General features: G+C 36.2%; 1 protein-coding gene across 5 annotated transcripts in view; it reads right to left on the bottom strand.

Annotated features, from left to right (window-relative positions):
* The window catches only part of DOCK9 (dedicator of cytokinesis 9), a 134,780-nt gene that overhangs the window by 61,522 nt on the left and 53,593 nt on the right, over window positions 1-19,665 (bottom strand). For all 5 annotated transcript variants that reach the window (XM_054162926.1, XM_054162928.1, XM_054162924.1 and 2 more), the window contains exons 8-23: window positions 19,015-19,189; window positions 17,642-17,709; window positions 13,576-13,650; window positions 13,338-13,478; window positions 12,783-12,983; window positions 12,520-12,642; window positions 10,038-10,120; window positions 9,498-9,620; window positions 8,125-8,204; window positions 7,856-8,043; window positions 7,666-7,731; window positions 6,086-6,178; window positions 5,677-5,800; window positions 5,233-5,354; window positions 3,745-3,831; window positions 3,025-3,114 (exon numbers count right to left, since the gene is read on the bottom strand). In XM_054162926.1, coding sequence (XP_054018901.1) covers window positions 3,025-3,114; window positions 3,745-3,831; window positions 5,233-5,354; window positions 5,677-5,800; window positions 6,086-6,178; window positions 7,666-7,731; window positions 7,856-8,043; window positions 8,125-8,204; window positions 9,498-9,620; window positions 10,038-10,120; window positions 12,520-12,642; window positions 12,783-12,983; window positions 13,338-13,478; window positions 13,576-13,650; window positions 17,642-17,709; window positions 19,015-19,189 — 1,839 coding nt within the window. The remainder of the gene's footprint in view (window positions 1-3,024; window positions 3,115-3,744; window positions 3,832-5,232; window positions 5,355-5,676; window positions 5,801-6,085; window positions 6,179-7,665; window positions 7,732-7,855; window positions 8,044-8,124; window positions 8,205-9,497; window positions 9,621-10,037; window positions 10,121-12,519; window positions 12,643-12,782; window positions 12,984-13,337; window positions 13,479-13,575; window positions 13,651-17,641; window positions 17,710-19,014; window positions 19,190-19,665) is intronic.

Here is a 19,665-nt window from a genome sequence, read left to right as displayed (position 1 = left end):
CTGAAATTCAGGTTGGACTTCATGATCCTTGGGGTCTCTTCCAACCTTGGTTATACTGTGATACTGTGAAATACTGCACAGAAAGCAATCCAGAATCGTTTTCAACATTTGGTAAATATTGCCTGCTTAAGGTAAATCAGGGATAAAAATCAGGTTTCACTAAAAGGATTTTGTAAGTAGTTCCACAAAAATATACACCTTACTTACCTGTGATAAGTGCAATACCAGTTATACTAGCTACCACAAAACAATAAACTAATGTTAAGAAACATTACAGTGAACTAAAATCCCTAAATAACTAATGCTGGAAACTGGAGACAGTAAACTAACTACTAACCACTCTACTCTTTCATGACATGCCTTTGCATTCCATCACATGTGAAAAATATTAGACATAGCCAATCCTGACCATAAATGGCAGCATATGGCATTTCATCCTATATTACTTTATGCCACAAAATTCCCTGGAGTTCAAGGGAGTTTAATCCCCACCCCAAAAAAACAGTGTATGCGCTGAACATGCCTACAGACAACACATTTCAGACATTTACATTCAGTGTTAACCATCTGTCTTGTCTTTAAATGTTTGCCTGCATGTACATTCACATTAGTCAGGACTCAAAAGAGTCTCTTCCTACATGATCTGTTTGCAGGTTCTCATTTTGGAAACAGCAGCCATATGCAACAGCATCTTTTCTGTGAGCCTTGAGTATCAGAGCACTGGGTAAACATGCAAATGGGAATTCAGTTTATAGTTCTGTCCAAGTTGCAGGCATTTTTTGATAAAAGTTGCTTTTTTAAGCAGAACTCTGAAGTAGACTTTTAACCTAAGTCCTGCATCTTTGGGTACTCAATTACACTTAGACTGCCAGTAGTAGCCATGCCCTTTGATTTTCTCAGGTCTCAGGAGGTAACGACAAACAGATACCTCAAACTTACGAGTTTCTAATGTTTGGATTGATGTTTGGGCTCATGAAACATGAGGGGAAACATATAAACACCTTAAATGATGTGAGTCTCAGAAAACCTTCAATTAGAAGTGTTAGGTGTTGCTTACACAAAATCCTGTCAGGGTGGGCAAGAGCAGAAAAAAAGACAGAATGGAAAACACTTGCCAGGTTCAGCAACCCAAGCTACTCTGCCAGTAGTACACTGACTTTGTGTAGACAAGTAAATCCAAAGTATTAAAATGTGTCATTGTCATTCTAGCGTAGACACCACCGGCAGGAAACTGTTAGCAGTGAACTGAAATGCTGATCCTCAAAGAGTTTTTAGTACTAGTCTGGCACAGGTAGGTACAGGCCGCTGCACAGAAGGTGTGCTCTCGATACACAGTAGAAGTATTTTGGGTCCCTGTTAGGCCTAGCTAGACAAGAGTCTGGCACAGTGGAGTTGAGAATAGCTATAACTTGTAGCTGACACAGCAGATAGCATGTTTTCTTTTACCTCAAATCGAGGGAATAAAGTCAATATGATGCGTTAACCTAGTGGTGTGGAACATGCTCATGCTGTCAGTATTCTGGTGTTTAACAACAAGCAAGAATCATGAAGAGGCTCAGCAGTTGCATTATTCTGTCTCAGACATGGTCTTGTCACCAAACCTACAGATTTTGATGGAATTATATAAAGCTTTTAAGCAAAGGAATAAGCTACTTAAATGTACATGTGATAACATACAGCTGAAGGAAATTTCATGAGTTGGGACTGATCTGAGGAAGTCTTCTTTTAAGCTTTCCTTAAAACGATGTTTTAATATCTGACTTTATTCCACTAGACTAACAAGAGTTTTGTGACTATCAAGAAGAGAATCAAGTCTTTGATTGCAGCCAGCTGTCATTTTGACTACAAGGCTGAGTACCAGTGCCATTTACTGGAGACTGTTTGGTACAACCACAGCTGCAGAAAGCAGTGGCAAAGAAGGATGGCTCCAGATCAAGGAACTTGAAACAGAATTACTTTAAGTGAGAAACACAGGCAGATGACATTGCCAAAAAAATGTCAGTAGCAGAAGCCCAAGTGGAAAGCATCTGTAGTAACTCATTCTAAGTAACTATGGAAGACGAAAAAGTTCAGCTACAAGATTATTTGACCACTGCCTTACTCTTTTGGTGTGAACCTACCACGGCCAGAATCCCTTCTAAGGCACTGTATGTTTTGCCAGCATGTTGTGGGATCATAAAACTTCTTAATGGTAAGAATAAACAGAAGGCTGAGAAACAAATCTGTCTGTAAAAATTGGTAAGAATTAAAAAATTATTTCCAAAAAGACTTATTTATCTCCCTGCTCTTAATGTACTGTGTCCTGTTTAGTACCCAAGTAAATGACAGTAGTTTTAGGACTAGGACTATGACTCAGACCCATGGTTTTGACGTAACCAAGGTCACAAAGCAAATCCAGTTCAGAAGTGTGCCACATTCAGTAGTGAAGTTTAATGTCTGGAGTAGAGAGTCCAGTTTTATTAATTATCATTGTAATTAAATACTACAAAAATCTGCTGTGCCTAAGAAAATCAGGAGTCACTTGTGATAACTTACATAGACTTTCAAGGTGATCAAATTTTGGGCTTCATGTTAAAAATCTGGCCTACTTAGTTAAGACCAAATTGCTGAGGAAACCATACACTGTATTGATCTATCCCTGAAAGAGAATTGTTGACAAGACAATAATGACTTCCTAAGCAAAATGCTAGATCGAGTCATCGTTCCTTACCATTCCTATGTGTATTTCAACGTGATTATTTTGATGAAGCCATTAGTGCCTTGAAACTATCACTCATAAGGCTCATCAACACTGTCTCATTATTTGCTTGTGGTTTCCTTATATTGCAGTTGCAAATTTGTCTAGGGCAGGAAGCATCCTTCTGTGTTGGTGTTTTGTTTTGGCTTTTGTTGGAGATTTTTTGGTTATTTTGTTGTGTTTTTCTTAATAATCTACATTCAATTTAGTGAGATCCAGAAAATATCTGAAGGTTCTGCAAAAGTATAAATAAAAAATATAATGTCTTATTCTCTGCCATTTTATACCTTAAGGTATTTCACAAGATCAGTTCCCAGTGCACGAGCTCCGGACTCTGTTTTCTGGCAATACTGAAAAAAATTATGCAAGTGCTGGTCCTGTCAAAGACAAAAAGAACAAATTAAACAATATATAACACTACTATCCATAATCCAAACCAGAACACATCAAAAATATTTATGTATAGAAGACCATGCATGTCCACAGATTCCAACTTCAAAAATAACTGAAGTGCTCTACTCCAAAAACTAATTTAGCCAATGTGCACTACTGATTTTTTTTAATCCACATAAACTCACAGTGATTTTTGAATACCCATTATAAAAACACCACCTATATTTATCTCAATTTAAATGTAGCAGAGTACTTAATGTTATTTATCCCAATCAGTCATAACATGTATTTTACAAACAGCTATAACAGGACTCATTGCTTTGTAGACACACAAGTGAATAGGTTTCACACAGTGATGACCTCTCAAATGACATGAAAATTCAGACTTCAGTGGATGGCAATGTTAGACAAAAGGCTCACATTTAATAGCTTCCATTTAAGACCTGCTGTTTTTCCACAGTTTATGTGAAAGACATATACCATGCAGAATGTCCAAGAGACAGAAAAGAGATCAGCATATTAAGTTTAAGAAAATTCCCAAATATTTTATGTACATAAAACAAACTTACATCACTCCAAATACTTTCTCTGATTTAATTTGCATTATACCTCACCTGTGTATACACAGTTGACACCAGATGAGTGGATATTTTTAACAGCTGTTTGCCTCCATCTACCCATTTAATTTCAGGACCAGAATGCTGCATGCACATATGTAGAGGAAAAGTAAAATAATGTTGCAGTATAGTACAGCAAAACAAGCCGTGTATATAGTACCACAAACAATACTTTAAAACAAAACAAAATAGGTTGTGGAAATGTGTGCAATGAATAAAGTCATAAAAAAAGGAAATTATACAGGCAATATTACCAAAAGCATCTATGAATCTTAAATTGTTGCTGGATTTTTTTGAAGTCCCACTGTAGTATCCTCACTGGCTAACAAAATTGCTTTTCTGTTAAGACACAGATTTCATGTTCTCCCTGCAACTCTGCAAAAAAACATCTGACTAGAGAAAAATATCTAGTAGTTTCCTGATAAAAATAACACAATTTCCACAGAAACTGACAGTTTAAATCTTAATATAGGTCACTTACAGGTAACAGCCAGTGCTTCCTTCCCATCCCATTTCCAAAGAACTAAGAATGAGAATGTTCAGCTGCCTGCCCTGATGACCAGTTAGGGAGATATTTTACTGCTGGATCTACATCTAGTCACATTGGTCTTAACCTTCTACCCATGGGCAATGAGCAGAGACAAACAGGAGAGGCATAGAGAATAGACCTACAATGTGAATAGATGGAAGATGTGAAGGAAACAATGGTTGGAAAGCTTACAGCAGAGTTTAAAAAATAGAAGGTGGTAGAATAGGAGGAGAGCAGCACGTCTTGCTGTTGATTTTAGGCCTCTTCCTCCCAAATGAATCAATTTTGCCTCTGCATTTCATTCTCTCAGTCAAATCTCCTATCACATTTTACATTTTGTATCCTCCTCAATATAATTTTTATTACTACAATCTTGCAAGCTTTCTGTTTGGAAAAATAAGATATTACTAGTGAAGTATAAAGATCACAGAAGTCAAGATGTGAGAATAAGACCTTCAGGAATAAAGGACTTACAGAAAGGAGACAGCATGAAATGCTAAAAAAAAAAATTAGTGAAGGACTTCAGATTATTTGCATATTTTCATAAAACTCAAAATAGTTTAATAAGTTACTGCAACTTCCAGTTAATTATTGCCATCAAAAAAGAAAAGAAAAAAAAGATAATCTTTATATTAAATATCCCCTAAGTACATCAGCTAAATAATAACAGAAATAAGAACTTAATTTTAACAAAAACAAACAAACCCCCCCAAAGTATATTAGGGCAGGTTGATCCAAGTCATTGTAAAAGACAGAAATAAGTTTTGTCTCCCATTTCTACTTCATTTTGTTTGATTCCTCTAAGTCAGATGGTCGAACTTTTACAGAGCACTCCAACTATAGAAGAAAGAAAATATTCAGTAGAAAATTACTTAAATCTTAATCACACTGGGGAAATACAACCAAACCTCTGTGTGTGTTTTTTTGAAAGATTAGAACAATTTTATTTAACATACCTTTCCAACAGCCACTTCCTGATAACTAAGATAGCCTGATGGAAGATTAGCTGACACTTGGATGTGTTGCTCATTGGTCACAACTCTTCCATCTTTTATTAGAGGAAGCCAGGAATACCCAACTATGGGACACGAAAGCAAGAACTTTAAACATGTTATGAATCTTTAAATGAACTCTTACAAAAGCCTTACTGTACACTTCCAATATCCTATTCATAAAAGGATCTGTTACTGTAAGAGTCCAATGATTGAACTCAAACTATCAGAAATTAAAAAACACATACAGTTGATGGACATTTTAAAACACTTCAAATATTTAAAGAAATAATGAAATTATGTAATTAAAAAGCATTATATGGATCACAAAAATCACTGGTTACCAGATCAGCATACTGCATAAAATCTCCCCAGAAGGTTCTGAAAGTGAAGCATTAGCATACAAACCCTGTGTTTCAACAACATCCTTCTTCTTTGTGCTCCCTTTGCTTGAATTATCACAGCTGACATGGTAGAAGGTGAATAACAAATGGTGCTTTTCATGCAACTGAGTGGGCAACTCTATTTTAATCTGAAAGGCAAAGAATCACAACATTGCTAGAAGTCTTCAACTAGAGTAGTGACATGCTTGCACATTTAAAAGCAATTCAAGGCTGCACGTTACTTGAAACAAGATGAAGAATCACACACACAAAACTAAGAAAAATTTACTTACAGTGAAAAGGGTGTGTGTGTGTGTGTGTTTTCACCAAAATAACTACCAAGAACTTTGCAATCCTCAAATATTTTCTTCTATTTTTGAAACTTACATAATAACTAAACCAGTAAAAGTTACCTTAGTGGAAAGGTAGCTTACCTCGTCATAAAATTCTGGATTTTGATGATGATGTAGAACAGCAGCAAACGCACTTCTTGTAAATACTGGCCCACCTGGCCTACCATAGATACACTAATAATAGAAAAAAAGAAAAGAAGAACAAAAAAAAAACCCACCCTGTGATCATTCTTCACTCTCAGCTTAGAATCTGTTCCACCTAGTACCTGAAGCATTTTAAATTGTTTAACTTGGTTCTTTTGCACAGACAGGCGATTATATGATCTATAGTCTGCAGTGTAGCAGAGCTGACACTGTGATTTCACCTAGGAACTGCTGTATATTTTTCCACACCTTTTCTTCCAGGCACCTCTTATATGCTGTGGTAGTCATTAAAAAAATAAATAAATAAAAAATCACAGAGCTTACCTCTGCAGTTGAGGTAAGGCTTTAACTTAAACTATTTCCCTCGTGGAGTAGACACAAGCCACCGCACCCTTGTTTGCTCTGAGGGTTCTTTAGTATCAACACCAAACAAGTAATCTAGAAGTTATTCTTATGCCAAATGCAAAACAAGAACTACAAGCTGCCAACTCAAACTAGATAAATTAATCCAACACTACTGGATCCAGTTTTGTTCAATACATTTATTAGCCACCTGGATGAGGGGCCTGAGTGTACACTCAGCAAGTCTGCTGATGATAGAAAACTGAGGGGTGGGGTGTGGCTGACACCCTATCAGGCTGTGATGCCATCCAACAAGACCTGGACAGGCTGGAGAGCTGGGTGAAGGCACACCTCATGAAGTTCAATAAGGACAAGTGCAGGGTCCTGCATCTGGGGAGGACTAACAGCAGGCACCAGGACACGTTAGTGCTTGCCCTGCTAGAAGGCACCTTCATGGAGAAAGACCTTGGAGTGCTGGTGGACAGCAAGCTCTCCATGGGACAACAATGTGCTCTTGGGGCCAAGAGAGCCAATGGCCCTGGGGTGCACTAAGAAAAGTATGTCCAGCAGATCCAGGGAGGTTCATCTCCCCCTGTACTCTGCCCTGGTGAGACAGCTCCTGGAATACTGTGTTCAGTTTTGGGCTCCCCCGAGTTCAAGAGAGACAGAGAACTGCTGGAGAGAATCCAACAGAGCGCCATGAGGATGATTAGGGGACATGAGCATCTACCCTATGAAGAGAGACTAAGATCCCTGGGGCTGTTTAGTCTTGAGAAGACTGAGAGGGGATCTCATCAATGTCCATAAATATCTGAGGGGGTGGGTATCAAGTGGAAGGGGCAAATCTCTTTTTAGCGGTGTGCAGTAATAAGACAAGGAACAATGGATACAAACTTGAACATAGGAAGTTTTACCTCAGCATGAGGAGAAACTTCTTTACAGTGAGAGTGATGGAGTATTGGAACAGGCTACCCAAGCAGGTTGTGGAGTCTCATTTTCTGGAGACTTTCAAAACCCACCTGGATGCATTCCTGTGTGGACTACTCCAGGTGATCCTGCTTATGGCAGGAGGTTGCACTCCATCTCTGGAGGTCCCTTGAGCATCTAACATTCTGTGATTCTGTGTTACTCAGCTAACTAACCATTTTATCAGTCGCGACAGTGAAAAGACTAACCTTTAAAGGCAACGAATCCTCTTCATCAGAATCCTTGAACTCAATGCACACTGCAATATTTCTAGCCTAAAGCAGGATTTAAAAACAAAACCCCAAATGATTAATCATAAGGATCATCACAGAAATATAACAGGTAATCAGTCTTAACTAAACCTGAGAAAGAAGAACGTAACAGTTCTCCTGTACTTACCTTGGCAAAAGATTTTTGACTGTCATATTTCAAGTGCTTCGGATAAACATAGAGGTGATTGTTGTAGATGGTGAAAGGCTGAGTATGTTTTGGTATACAGGGAACAAATTCCTCTATTTCAAATGTTATTAGTGTCTTGGTACTATTTTCAAACTGTTTCATGGGAATGTATGAGGAGTTAACATAATCTGAAAATACATAAAAAAAATAATAAAAAACTGAAGAGAAAAAGCCTAAATGTCCATCTAATAGTGTTTATTAATACTTACTTGGAAAATCTGATGACACATTATCAATTGTAACATCCAGGTTTCCTAAAATAACAGGAAGTTTGGCCATCTTTTCAGGTCTGCAGGAAGGGAAAAAAAAACAACCAAAACTCTAAGTCAGGCTAAATGCATAACTATTACATGCCAGAGAAAAGAGATAATAGGAAACAGAGGCAAAAGTAATATCCTGAAATAGGAGTATGAGATGAAATATGTATGACAGATCTGGTCTTGTTTTTTTGCTTAGATTCACAGTTTTCCTCTCCTCTACATTCTCAAAAACAAAGAAAAAAAGAAAATTAACAAAGTTTTAGTCACTAGTGTAGAAAAGATTAAGACAAAGCATGATGTTTTTGCTACCTTAAATCAAAATGAAAAATTTTGTTAAATATTGTTTGCCATGTAATAACTCACTATCATTTGCAGCAAAAAGGGGACACAGAAGTGAGCTTTTTAAATCTCAATGGCCAGTGACACTAATTTATTGTAAGCGGGGTAAACTTGGGAGAAAAGCAATGAGACTTCTACTCTTATTTTTTTTCTCCCTTTCTAGAGTAGTTACTCACAATGCAAAATATTTACTATAACTAGCCTACTATGAAATATCTTAGATGTTTATCAGGCAGCTAATTTGGAAATAAAATTTTATTTAGGATTATTTACCATTTTAAAACACCAGTGCAGAACCTTTTATTAGCAAAAATAGTCAGCAGCACGATTTTTTAACTTATTGCAGAGGTAGTGGATAAAAGATTTCCCCAAAACGCAATCCCATGTTGTGAAACAAAACTTTTTCTGGTTCAAGTCTGGATTCTAATTCAAATAGCTAATTCTTAGACACTATAACCTCTTTCTTACTAAAACTCCTGTGACATACTACATATATGACTCCACAAACAGGATGTTGAAATAACCAAAAGCATTTCCTTAATTCAGAAAGCGATGTGTCAGGCTAATCTACTGTATTCATTTCAGTATTATTATTTATGGCAAATTGTATCAGTACAGATCAATTCAAATGCTACATTGCTTGCTTAATGCAATTAAAAGATATAAATTCAATTAAAGATATATGCAATTAAAAGATATATTACAAATCCCCTTATTAGATCTGGTAAGAAAGAAACTGTAGCCCAAGCTTTTTGCAATTAGATATCATTCAAATTAATACAACTCCAGTGAACTGTACCATAACAGAAGTGGAATTTATAGCACTTCTATATTTGAAGTGTAAAATGCATAAATATCTACATCCAAAGACTAGATGCTCCAGTTCGAGACCACATGAAACAATGATGGGGCTTGGAATTCATCTGTTTCTGTTGGGGTTTTTTTAGGGTTTTTTTGTTTTAAAGTGGGAAAATAAAACTTACTTCCTGAAATCTGCTAACAATTTCAGCATGTCCTCATTTGAAAGTTTATTACTGTCTTGTCTGAAAAGAGGCGAAAATCTTGCATTTTTGTCCAGGGTTCCCGAGGCATCTTTAAATAGGGTCCTGAAAGTCAAAAAATCTTGCATTTCAGATGAGTTTATGAGAGTGTTAAAATTCACTTCAGGAAATTTATTACAAATTAAAACATACTACAGCATCCTTGCATCCTTCACTTTAATCGTTTAATATTCTTGTCAGTGTAGGCGACTGTTAACATACAGGCAGTTCAGTAACAAGTGTGAACCACTGACAATAGAAAACAGCTGGCAGTATTGAACAGTCTGAATAAAAATAAAATGGATGTTTCTAACTTTTGCTGCTACTGAGATGAAGCATAAGTTTGTCAGAAATCTTTGGTTAACTGAAAATAAAACAGGAAATGTTTTTAAATAGCACATTAAGTTTTACAAGAAGTGTGATGCACAAAATAATTTTAAAGAAAGGAAAAAAAACATAGAACTTGACAAGATTCATCTTTACCTTGCTGCCCAGGCAAAAGGCATCCTATATTGACCTAATCTCTGACATGCCTGCTTAGCATTCTTCAAAACTTTCAGTGCAACCTGCAAGGGACACAAGTAGTAATCATGTTTTAAAAGGCACGTTTTTCTCACCATTAGTACACAAAAGATTCCACATATTAACATTAATATGAATTGGAAAAATCTTCCATAGAAGATCAATTCTAAGCATGTGAATTAAAGATAAATATCTCTCTAACAATTCATTTCAGATTAACCAGGGCCTATTGATTTCACAGTACTTCATGGGTGAAAACACAGAGCCTGTATACTTCAAATAATACATACTTAATTAAGCAACAAGAAGAATGCTATGTGCAAAACTCATAGGAAAGATAGATTCATAAAAAATAATTCAACTGCCTTTTAAGACAAAATTGTGACTCAGGATAAAAAACATTGACCCCTGCATTTATTCCCATATTCACTCTATGTACCAGAACACACTCCTGCAGAATAGGTAGAAAAATGCTCTACAATTCTTGTGTTACAAGTACACACACATCATAGAGAGGAGTTGTAGGAAGATCACATGGACAACCTTAAGTATGGACACTGCAACACTTTTTTCACTGAAACATTTTGGGCTTTGTTAGCTTTATAGTGAACAAACAATTCCATTATATACAACCAAAATGCATCAGAGCTAGAAGCCCAATAGTCTGAAATATTCAACACCAAGCTGAACCACTTAGGCTCAAGTGGAAGCTCCTGACAGAGCAGTGGGCCTCTTTTCCAAAAAAAACCCCACTTTCTCACAATGAAACATATAATCAGACCTTAAGGTATGTGCCTACACACGACAAAATTGTTTGTCAGAGTCAGAAAACCACAAAGTAAACCTGCCTGAATATTATCCTAGACCTATGCTGTAGATGTTATGACACCTTGAAAAGCTGTTTCTATTCATGTGTTGTTTGAGCCAACTCTCCATTATCCTTTCTCGTAAAAAGGGGGGAAATTGCACTCAAAGGCATAAAATCTTAGTAAGTAATCATCACTAATTCACTCAATGTATTCAATATTTACGGGCACAAGTCATCTCTAAGTCATAGAATTTGCTGCTTCCATTTTCCTTTATCCAGAATGCTAAATCTGCATGGATATACAACTTGCTCATTGCACTGCATGAAGGCCTATAAATCTGGTACTCTTCTGTTTTGCTTCAAATACAGCGTTATCCCAGACACCAAAAAAATTCAAGAGGATGGGGAGAGGGGGCAGAGTAGAAGCAATCAAACTAAGTGTCCAGCGGTATAAAATTATAACCAAATGAATACCAGAAATCAATAATGTAAGTTAATATAACCATGAATGTTCCTTTTGCAGTACAGGGCAACACATGCCTAGCACTTAGCATCAAATTTGGGAACACTTGGACTTACTTAACCTTCCCATGTGGCTCAAGCCCAAGAGCAGAAAAATCAGCTACTCAGTTCAGGTTTGTTTTTAACTCAGTAACTGTCAACACACACTTCAAAACCAGACTCCTAAAATACAAAGCTGCTGTTTTCCAATGATAGCTGAAAAATAATCTCAAGTATTCCTGGAAAAGCAAATCAGTAGTCTGATCTATATTAAGATCAAGTGAAAAATACAGGGTTTTTTACATGTAACTTAGCAGCATTAAATCAGTAGGAAACAACACTATTCCTCTGCAGAGACTGAGTTAACCCATCCTTTCACCAGCTGAAGGAACAAACAATGTCAAGAGTAGCTGACACTGCTTACAAAAAAACCCCAATACCATTTCCCCTACTATCCAATTATTTGAACACAACTGTAAAACAACAAAATTAAAACTACTTCTTCAGTGACAGACAAGAAGCAGTAACTGGCAGAGTTTCTTGTAGATGTTTCAGAAAGCATTAAAATGCTATGTCATTCTAGACTCCTGTAGACTTAAGATGTTTCAGTTATTTTCAGTTCTATCAGGTCTGCAAAGCATTTTATCCATAAAAACAGAGCATTAAGGAGCAAAATGGTTCTGAAGGAAAAAACAAGAAGCAGGAAAATAAAGTTACAGTAAATTATGGTCACAAAAAAATAGAGAGAAAACTCAACAATACCATAGTAAATAGGCTGCATTAACTAAAAGAGACAGAGTTAATTTCTCACCTATATTCAATATTTCTTTATTCAACAATTTTCAACTCAATTTTCACATTGAAGTTGAGTATTCTTTTATCAGTGTACTTAAAGCCATTATAAAAGGTACAGATTACATTACAATTATAAAAAGGTGTTTTCCAGTAGTACATCAGACAACCAATAATGGTTCCATTCATAACAGTTACTAGGAAAAACAGTAACTGAAATCAAATCATGCAGTTATTTGAATTTCCTATAAAAGAGCTAAGCTTTTCATTAATAAGTCTGAATTTCCAATCAACCCATCGTGCCTTGGCATTTTTTCCATGCCACAAAAGAACATAACATACCTTTGATGAATCTGAACTTTTCATATATGGTTCAGCACAATGTGCAATACTTCCCTGTAGTACTTTTTCTATTCTAGCCACAAGGAAAATGTCAGTATGAGGACATGTGACAGAGAATATTCCCTAGGGAGGGGAAAAAAAAAAAAAATGAGAGGAAAATGCACACACACTTTACATCATAGAAAGTTATCTAAAGGATATAGGAAAACTCTACACTTGTATCCAAAATCCTACTACTAATCTTTTAAGTTACTAGTTCTTACCTGCTTTGGATATTGCAATACAGTTTCATAAATATCTTGAATTCTGTGTAAACTATCACCACTGCCATTCATCATCTGTTGAGATGTGCTTGATAACATGTGCCTTACTGAGGCATGGTTCAAATCAACATGGAAATCTGCTGAAATCTTCCTGTTGTTTTTGATGTCAAATAGTGATAATGTGACAAAGAAGGGTTCTACCTAGATGTTTGGGGAAAAACAATCAAGTGTCATTGGTGGCATCTATATGACTCCAAAAATGTGTATGAAGAGAAAATGAATAACAGTTTTATGAACACTTCCACACAGTTGTCATTCCAGATATTTGTAACAAGGTGTAAAAATTCCACTTCCCACAACATGACAGAAAGATTAGTAGCAAAGTCACTTTTCATAGCTCTTTAAGTTCTAATTTTGATTTAAAGGAGTAGGAAACTCCCCACAATGTAAGTTTTGCAATCATTGAAAGGAATTCTTGCCATTAACGATGGTGCCAGCAACATATTGAGATAGTCATTACAATATTAACAGGAAGCAACTAGATGAATTATTTACATTTGTTGTTGGTCCTTCTTCATTTTCTGCAACGCAGCTTTGCAAATTAAAAGATAAATCATTGCATTTAACAAGAATTTTTTTTCCAAATTTCTCTTCAAATGGCTTCAGCTCTGGTTCAATACCAGAAAAGTCAAGTTTCTGTAAAAAGAGAAAAGAAAAACTAAGGTAAGTTGTTTCTGATCTCAAAATGATAAACAGAAAATAAAACAATGTGCTTCCTTGTGCAAAGTCTAACCTGGGCATCTGGATCCAAGACAAAAAGTTTAACTCTGCTTTCACTTTTCAACTTAATTTCTGCTTCTCTGGTACTCTGTAAAAAAATAAGAAAATAAGGCTTTGTATCACACTAAGTGAAAGTGGTTTTGATCTCATTCTTTTTCCTGTGATGTTCAAATATTTGTACGTTCTTAATTCATGCAATCTTCTCTCCATAAATGAGCTTTGCAATTTCTTAAATTGTTCCATCATGTCCAAATAAAACAAAACACAAAAGTGTACATCAGCAACATGTAACATTTCAGGCTAAAGCAGCCTTACAAACTATACTCCTGCATAGCTCATATACCACTTTGCCTCCTTAAATAATAAATAACTTCCATAACTCTCTTTTTTTTTTTTTTTAATAACTAAAAATAAAGAAAAGAAGAAGTAACAATGTTTAGGTTAAAGGTAGAACTATCCTGAGACCAGAGAATTGCTCAGCAAACAACAGGTTACCTAAATTAAGAAACACCACCAGAGTTCTTTTTCCTTCGTTTTGTGGTTTTGTTTGTTTGGGGTTTTGTGAGGTTTTTATTGCTGTTATTGTTTTGTGTTTTGGTTTGGGTATTTGTTGTGTTTTTTTGATTTTTTTTTTTTGTGGTGCAGTTTTGGTGTTTTTTGGGTTTGATGGTCTTTTTGGGGGGTGGGGTTTTGGTTTGGTTGGTTGGTTTTGCAGTGGGGGGGGGAAGGGTTGAGGTTTTGGTTTTGATTTGGTGGTTTTTCTTGAGCTCTGCTGCTAAAGTAGTTTTCCTGTGGGTTGAAGAAAGAAAAAAAAATAATTTCCAAAATTACTTTGCAGAGTACACTGTATGCTGATCTTGCCTATGATTTCTGGGTACCTACCAAGTAACAGTAAACCAAGTGGAACATAAGGTAATGTGAAAACTGATGGTATGTATAGGTTACTTTTTCAAAAAAAGGTTTTATTTAAAGAGTGTTCTAGGATTTTAAAAGTCACAGGACATGACAAATGGACATCTGCATGCACCAAAATTATGCATGTAGGAGAGCTGCCATACCCAAAGTAGCAGCTGGCTAAACAAGGATAGAAAGTATTACATTGCAAAGAAGCATCTAATTTTGGATCAGTTAAAAGTAGTTACCAATCCAAAATGCTCTTTACTGACCATCAGCTGGATGTGACCTATTGTCTACATCTACTTTGCTGGAGGCTGAAGAAACTCCAACTACGTCTCAAGAGTGAAAAAAAAAATCCAAAACAAAACTCCAGGTTCAAAGCATTCAAATCCTACTTCAGGTTGGCAATAATAAAATGAAAGAATTTGACTTAAGGGACGCATCACAGAAGATGAGCTTCTGAGATGTGATTTTGAGCATAAGTGCTCCAATGGACTTCATTTACTTTTCATTGTTATCTTTAACACACACACACAGAGACACAAAGGAGAAAAGACAAGAGCAGATGTGAAAGACAACCCAGACACTCGGTATCAGCAGAGTATAAGCGGGCTTTTATTGTTTAACAGCTGGCATGATTGAGAAATACAGGACTAAACAGTGAAGAAGTTTAAAGATGGCTAGAAGGTTGCATGTGTGTTTTGGAAAGGGAATAGTGGGAAGAACTGAGATGAAGATGAGCAAGATAGAAAGCATTTCAGTTAAAACATCTTGAATAGTTTTAGATTCTTCGGTGTCTTGTGCACTAAAGACATGACACAAATATGCATTTTTGGCTGACGTATCAAGGGCAGTCAGAGGTCAGGATCTGAAAATGTGTGTGTTCAACAAACCCTGTCTACAGCACAGCAGTGCCTCTGCAATTCCATTTCCTAATCTGTAAAACTGGTACAGTATTCTCCTACCTTGAGAAATACTGGGAACCATAATGGTTAATGAGGCACTTAAACACACTGATTGTAAGAGTCACAGAGTTATTTAAGGTAGAGGTCTAATTTGTTTCCTCTAAAGATTTTTTTAAAATAAAAATCAACACCAAAAAAATCCCAAAGCAACCAAAAAACCCCAGCAAAACCCCAAACCCCTACATTCACTGTCAGTATTTAAGTTACAGACAAAAGGAACGTGAACTAGGCATGAGAGACTGAGATATATGTGTGCATATCTGTTTATGGAAGCACACCATGCAGTTTTGCCTGCTTTATGTTATAAACTAGCAGCTGTTGATAGAAAAATAAAAGCCTGGACATGTACTCAACAAGGGTTAAGCCTTTCCTAGGAAGACTGTTTTTTCCCCCTATTGTCAGGTGCTCCACAATTACTCCTGAAGGAATTATCTTTTTTTTTCATAAGGATATGAGGTCAGCTATTGTAAAAATCTCCTCCAAGAACCAACAAAAATAACGGAGCAACTATCAGCTCTCTAAAATAAGGCTCGATGCCTTTTAAGTCCTCACAAGACTTACAAAAAAAGAGAGAATAAAACACAAATAAATCCTCAAAACATTTTATGTAATGTAATCAAGTTAAGGCACAAAGAGTGCACTAATGCAAATGGACAGATTTTCCCCTGTACTTCTCAGGGCAAAATAGCTAGAAAAATACTTTAGAGCAAATTATCTTGAGAGCTACTATTTAGTAAAGATGACTAGAATGGTAAAACCTAAATACTCTGGAAGGAAGCAGAAACCTAAATAGATTATAGCTATGGAATGAAAAAAGCCAGTGGTTAAAGAGCTGAGGAAAATAACACACTAGAAAAATAGCTAGCCTAACGAGCTGCATGCTCTTTAGGTTATGGAAACAGGAAGCAGCCTTTGTAGTACTAAATCTATATGCAGGTGCTGCAGTCCTGAATACAAGCTCCCTGTGGAAGTCCAGGGAACCAGTGTGACTGACTATAAAGGAAGAAATATCTTCTATACAATAAGAGCATCTCATTTATTTCTGAAATAAATTCTCATAGCCTCATCTAAGTATGCTGTTTGATGCTTACAGCTCTTCCAAAGAAAACATGATTACATGCATCACAAGTCAAATTAATTTCCAATTACAGCTCTGTTACATTATCACATAATAGCTTTTTGTGTACATGTGCTAAGTTAATTACAAAGCAGTAACAGAAAGAATTAAGTCAGCCAACCAGTTTGGGTGCTAAAAGCATGTTAAGCATTCTGAATCTTTTGGTATGTTAGCTATTGTAATAGATAGAATTAGTTTTACTGTGTATTCCCAGTTTAAAAGCCCTTCAAGGAGTAGTTACTAGGTCAGACAAATCCTCAGAAAAAAGGGGACAACACTCCAGAGCATGGTCAGGCAGAAAAGTTTTAAGACTACAGGCTATGCCCACACAGAACAAAAGAGTTAGGAAGTCATGGGGAGTTTGGATTTTGAAATTTCAATAGAAAAGGTTCACCAGCTCCAGTATTTAGGTGATTGGACAAAAATTTCTTCCTTGGAGAACTTTCAAAGCTTATTGCAAGCACAGGGCACTAAATTAATAGAAGTAAGTCTGTAAATAGGCAGACACTGATACTATGGCAACACAGGAAGTAGTCATGAACTTGCCAGCTTGATACAAACTCAAGCACCTTAAGATACATTCACATTATAGAATCATAGAATCCATACGGTTGGAAAAGACCTCAGAAATTAGAGTCCAACCTGTCACCCAATCCCTCATGACTAACTAAGCCATGGCTTCAAGTGCCACATCCAATCCCCTCTTGAACACCTCCAGGGACCACTATTAAGCTCCCGCACCTTCTAACAATAAAAATAGAATTTTACTTTAGCACTAGATTTTTATGTAAATAGTACAGAACTTATCTGCATGCAATAAAATTATAGAAAATATGCAAAACAAACTAACAGAACCTACTGCTTTTAAATGGCATGTCAGGATTTATATAAGGAACTTGAAGACAGTAAATAGTTTGCTTCCAAAAGTAGAAAATGAAGGAAGTCAATAACCACATCCATTCACAAAAGCCCTTCTAAGGTTTTGAAGTACCACAAACTAATTGGAAGCTTTGCCTATACCTTACCTTTACTGAAAGTTCATCTGACTAACTTATGTTTAGTACTTCACATGCTGAGTTGGCATTTACAATATATATTACCTTGGCAATTTCAGGATAGTAGTTATCAAAACTACTTGATGAGCTCTCCAGTTTGCTTTGTTCATCATCTGAAATTATAAAACCACATTAAAAGAAAATTTAAACCCTAAGCACACAAAAAACCCAGGCTACTTACAAAACCCTGTAGCAAAAATTATTACATTTCTGAATCTTAAAATTCTTTTTAATTCCTACCTCCTCAATAATTACAATTATTTACATAATGAGGTTGTGGACAACTTCATTTCATTTTGATACAATGACTTCTTGGAGGATGTAATCAGCTACATAAAATGGTGAAGCAGCAGTTACTTCTAATCTAATACCTAGAAAATAACATTAATTTGAAGAATTAAATGGGGGAAGGGGGCACTCAAAACACAAATTTACTTGACTCTTTTCACCATGCATTGTAACTTGATTTCAAAACAAGTTTCCTTTGTTTGTTAGGTTCCCAGCTCTACTCTCCAATGGTTACTGGATTTACAAAGGAACCATTCAGTTAGCCATAAGCATTTTACATTCTAAATTCAATGGGGACCACTGACTAAAATGTCAGCTACAGGCTTCCCTTTTTCTGATTTGCTTTAACTGCAAACAACATGCTACATTCCAGCAATCTTATCAAAGACTGTGATACCTCATTTTAAACATCAATGACCTCTTTTGGTATATTGTGCTATTCATAAGCAAAACAATCTTTTATAACCTCTTCAGGATCTTCTGGATATGCATTACACTTGGTCTCATACCAGCTGCCCTGACCATCAACTCTCAAGAGGAAGCATGCACAGGAAGGTATCTAGAGTATCCTTTTGTCGCCTAACTACCAGTTACATCTATGTCACATTCCTTACCCTGTGTTACCTACTCTTAAAGGCCTCCAACAGAAAAAATTCTACACTCAAGCAATCTATTTCAGTACTTAAGGGAAACATTTATGGTCAAGGGAGGTACATCCAAATATAAGTCCCTCACTGCAACCACATTCCTTACTCTATTACCTACAGCAGCCACAGAACAGATTATTCCATTTTCAGCAGCATTTTACATATTTCACAACTACTTCCTATGTTTTCTTTCTTCCTTACACTGCCTCTGTCCTCATTCTTCATTGTGGATTCTACTTTTCTAGAATTCTGATCAGGCTCATTATTCTTTTCTGGAATTAACTCTCAACTGGAATCAGTATAGAACAGTGCTATTTTAATGGCAAAAGGTCAAAACTCTCAGCAGTTCAGACAGTGAAAAAGTCTGTAATTTTTATGACCAAAGGAAACAAAAAATTAGCCACAGTAAAACCTTTTGGTCCAAAGGCATGTATGCAGACTTTGTCACATAACGGTATTACCATTACTAGAAACGTTGCTTACCTTCATGAGACTCTCCATTTCTTTTTTCTTGCATTGCTGCCTCAAAGTTAAGCTGAAGGATTTTGTTTAGAGTGTTTATCCATTCTTCCATTTCAAGTTCGCTATCTGCAGCTAAAAGGTAACTACTTTTGTCTTGCATCTTCAGCTCAAATGCAAACCGTCTGACTTTGTTGTTCTGTGAGAAAATGAAAGATCTTTATACTATCTGTACATGCTGTCTACTCACAAAGGAAGTCATGTGTACGTCATACCTTGTAACAAAACCAAGCAGTTTGATATTTTGAACAAGTGCATTACAAGTACATTATTTGCTCTCTTATATTTGACCTTTTCAAGTTATTTGTAGCACTGCAACAAGTGTGATGGAAGGTAACAGCCCTTTTTCCAGTTTTCTCTCATTGTTCCACTTGTAATCATCTTTTTAAAACAAAAAGATCCAATTTCCAAACATCAAGTCCTCACAGATTCAGATCATCTAAAAGTGAAGCTAACTAAGAATAGAATAGACCAGGTTGGAAAAGACCTTCAAGATCATCATGTCCAACCTATCATCCAACACCACCTAATCAACTAAACCATGCAACCTATCAAGTCTCCTCCTGAACACCAATGACAGTGACTCCACCACCTCCCTGGGCAGCCCATTCCAAT

Source organism: Dryobates pubescens, chromosome 7 (assembly GCF_014839835.1).
Source record: "Dryobates pubescens isolate bDryPub1 chromosome 7, bDryPub1.pri, whole genome shotgun sequence".
In the NCBI taxonomy this organism is placed as follows: domain Eukaryota; kingdom Metazoa; phylum Chordata; class Aves; order Piciformes; family Picidae; genus Dryobates; species Dryobates pubescens.
Note: the sequence above shows the minus strand (reverse complement) of the source record. Positions and strands in the feature narration are given on the sequence as shown.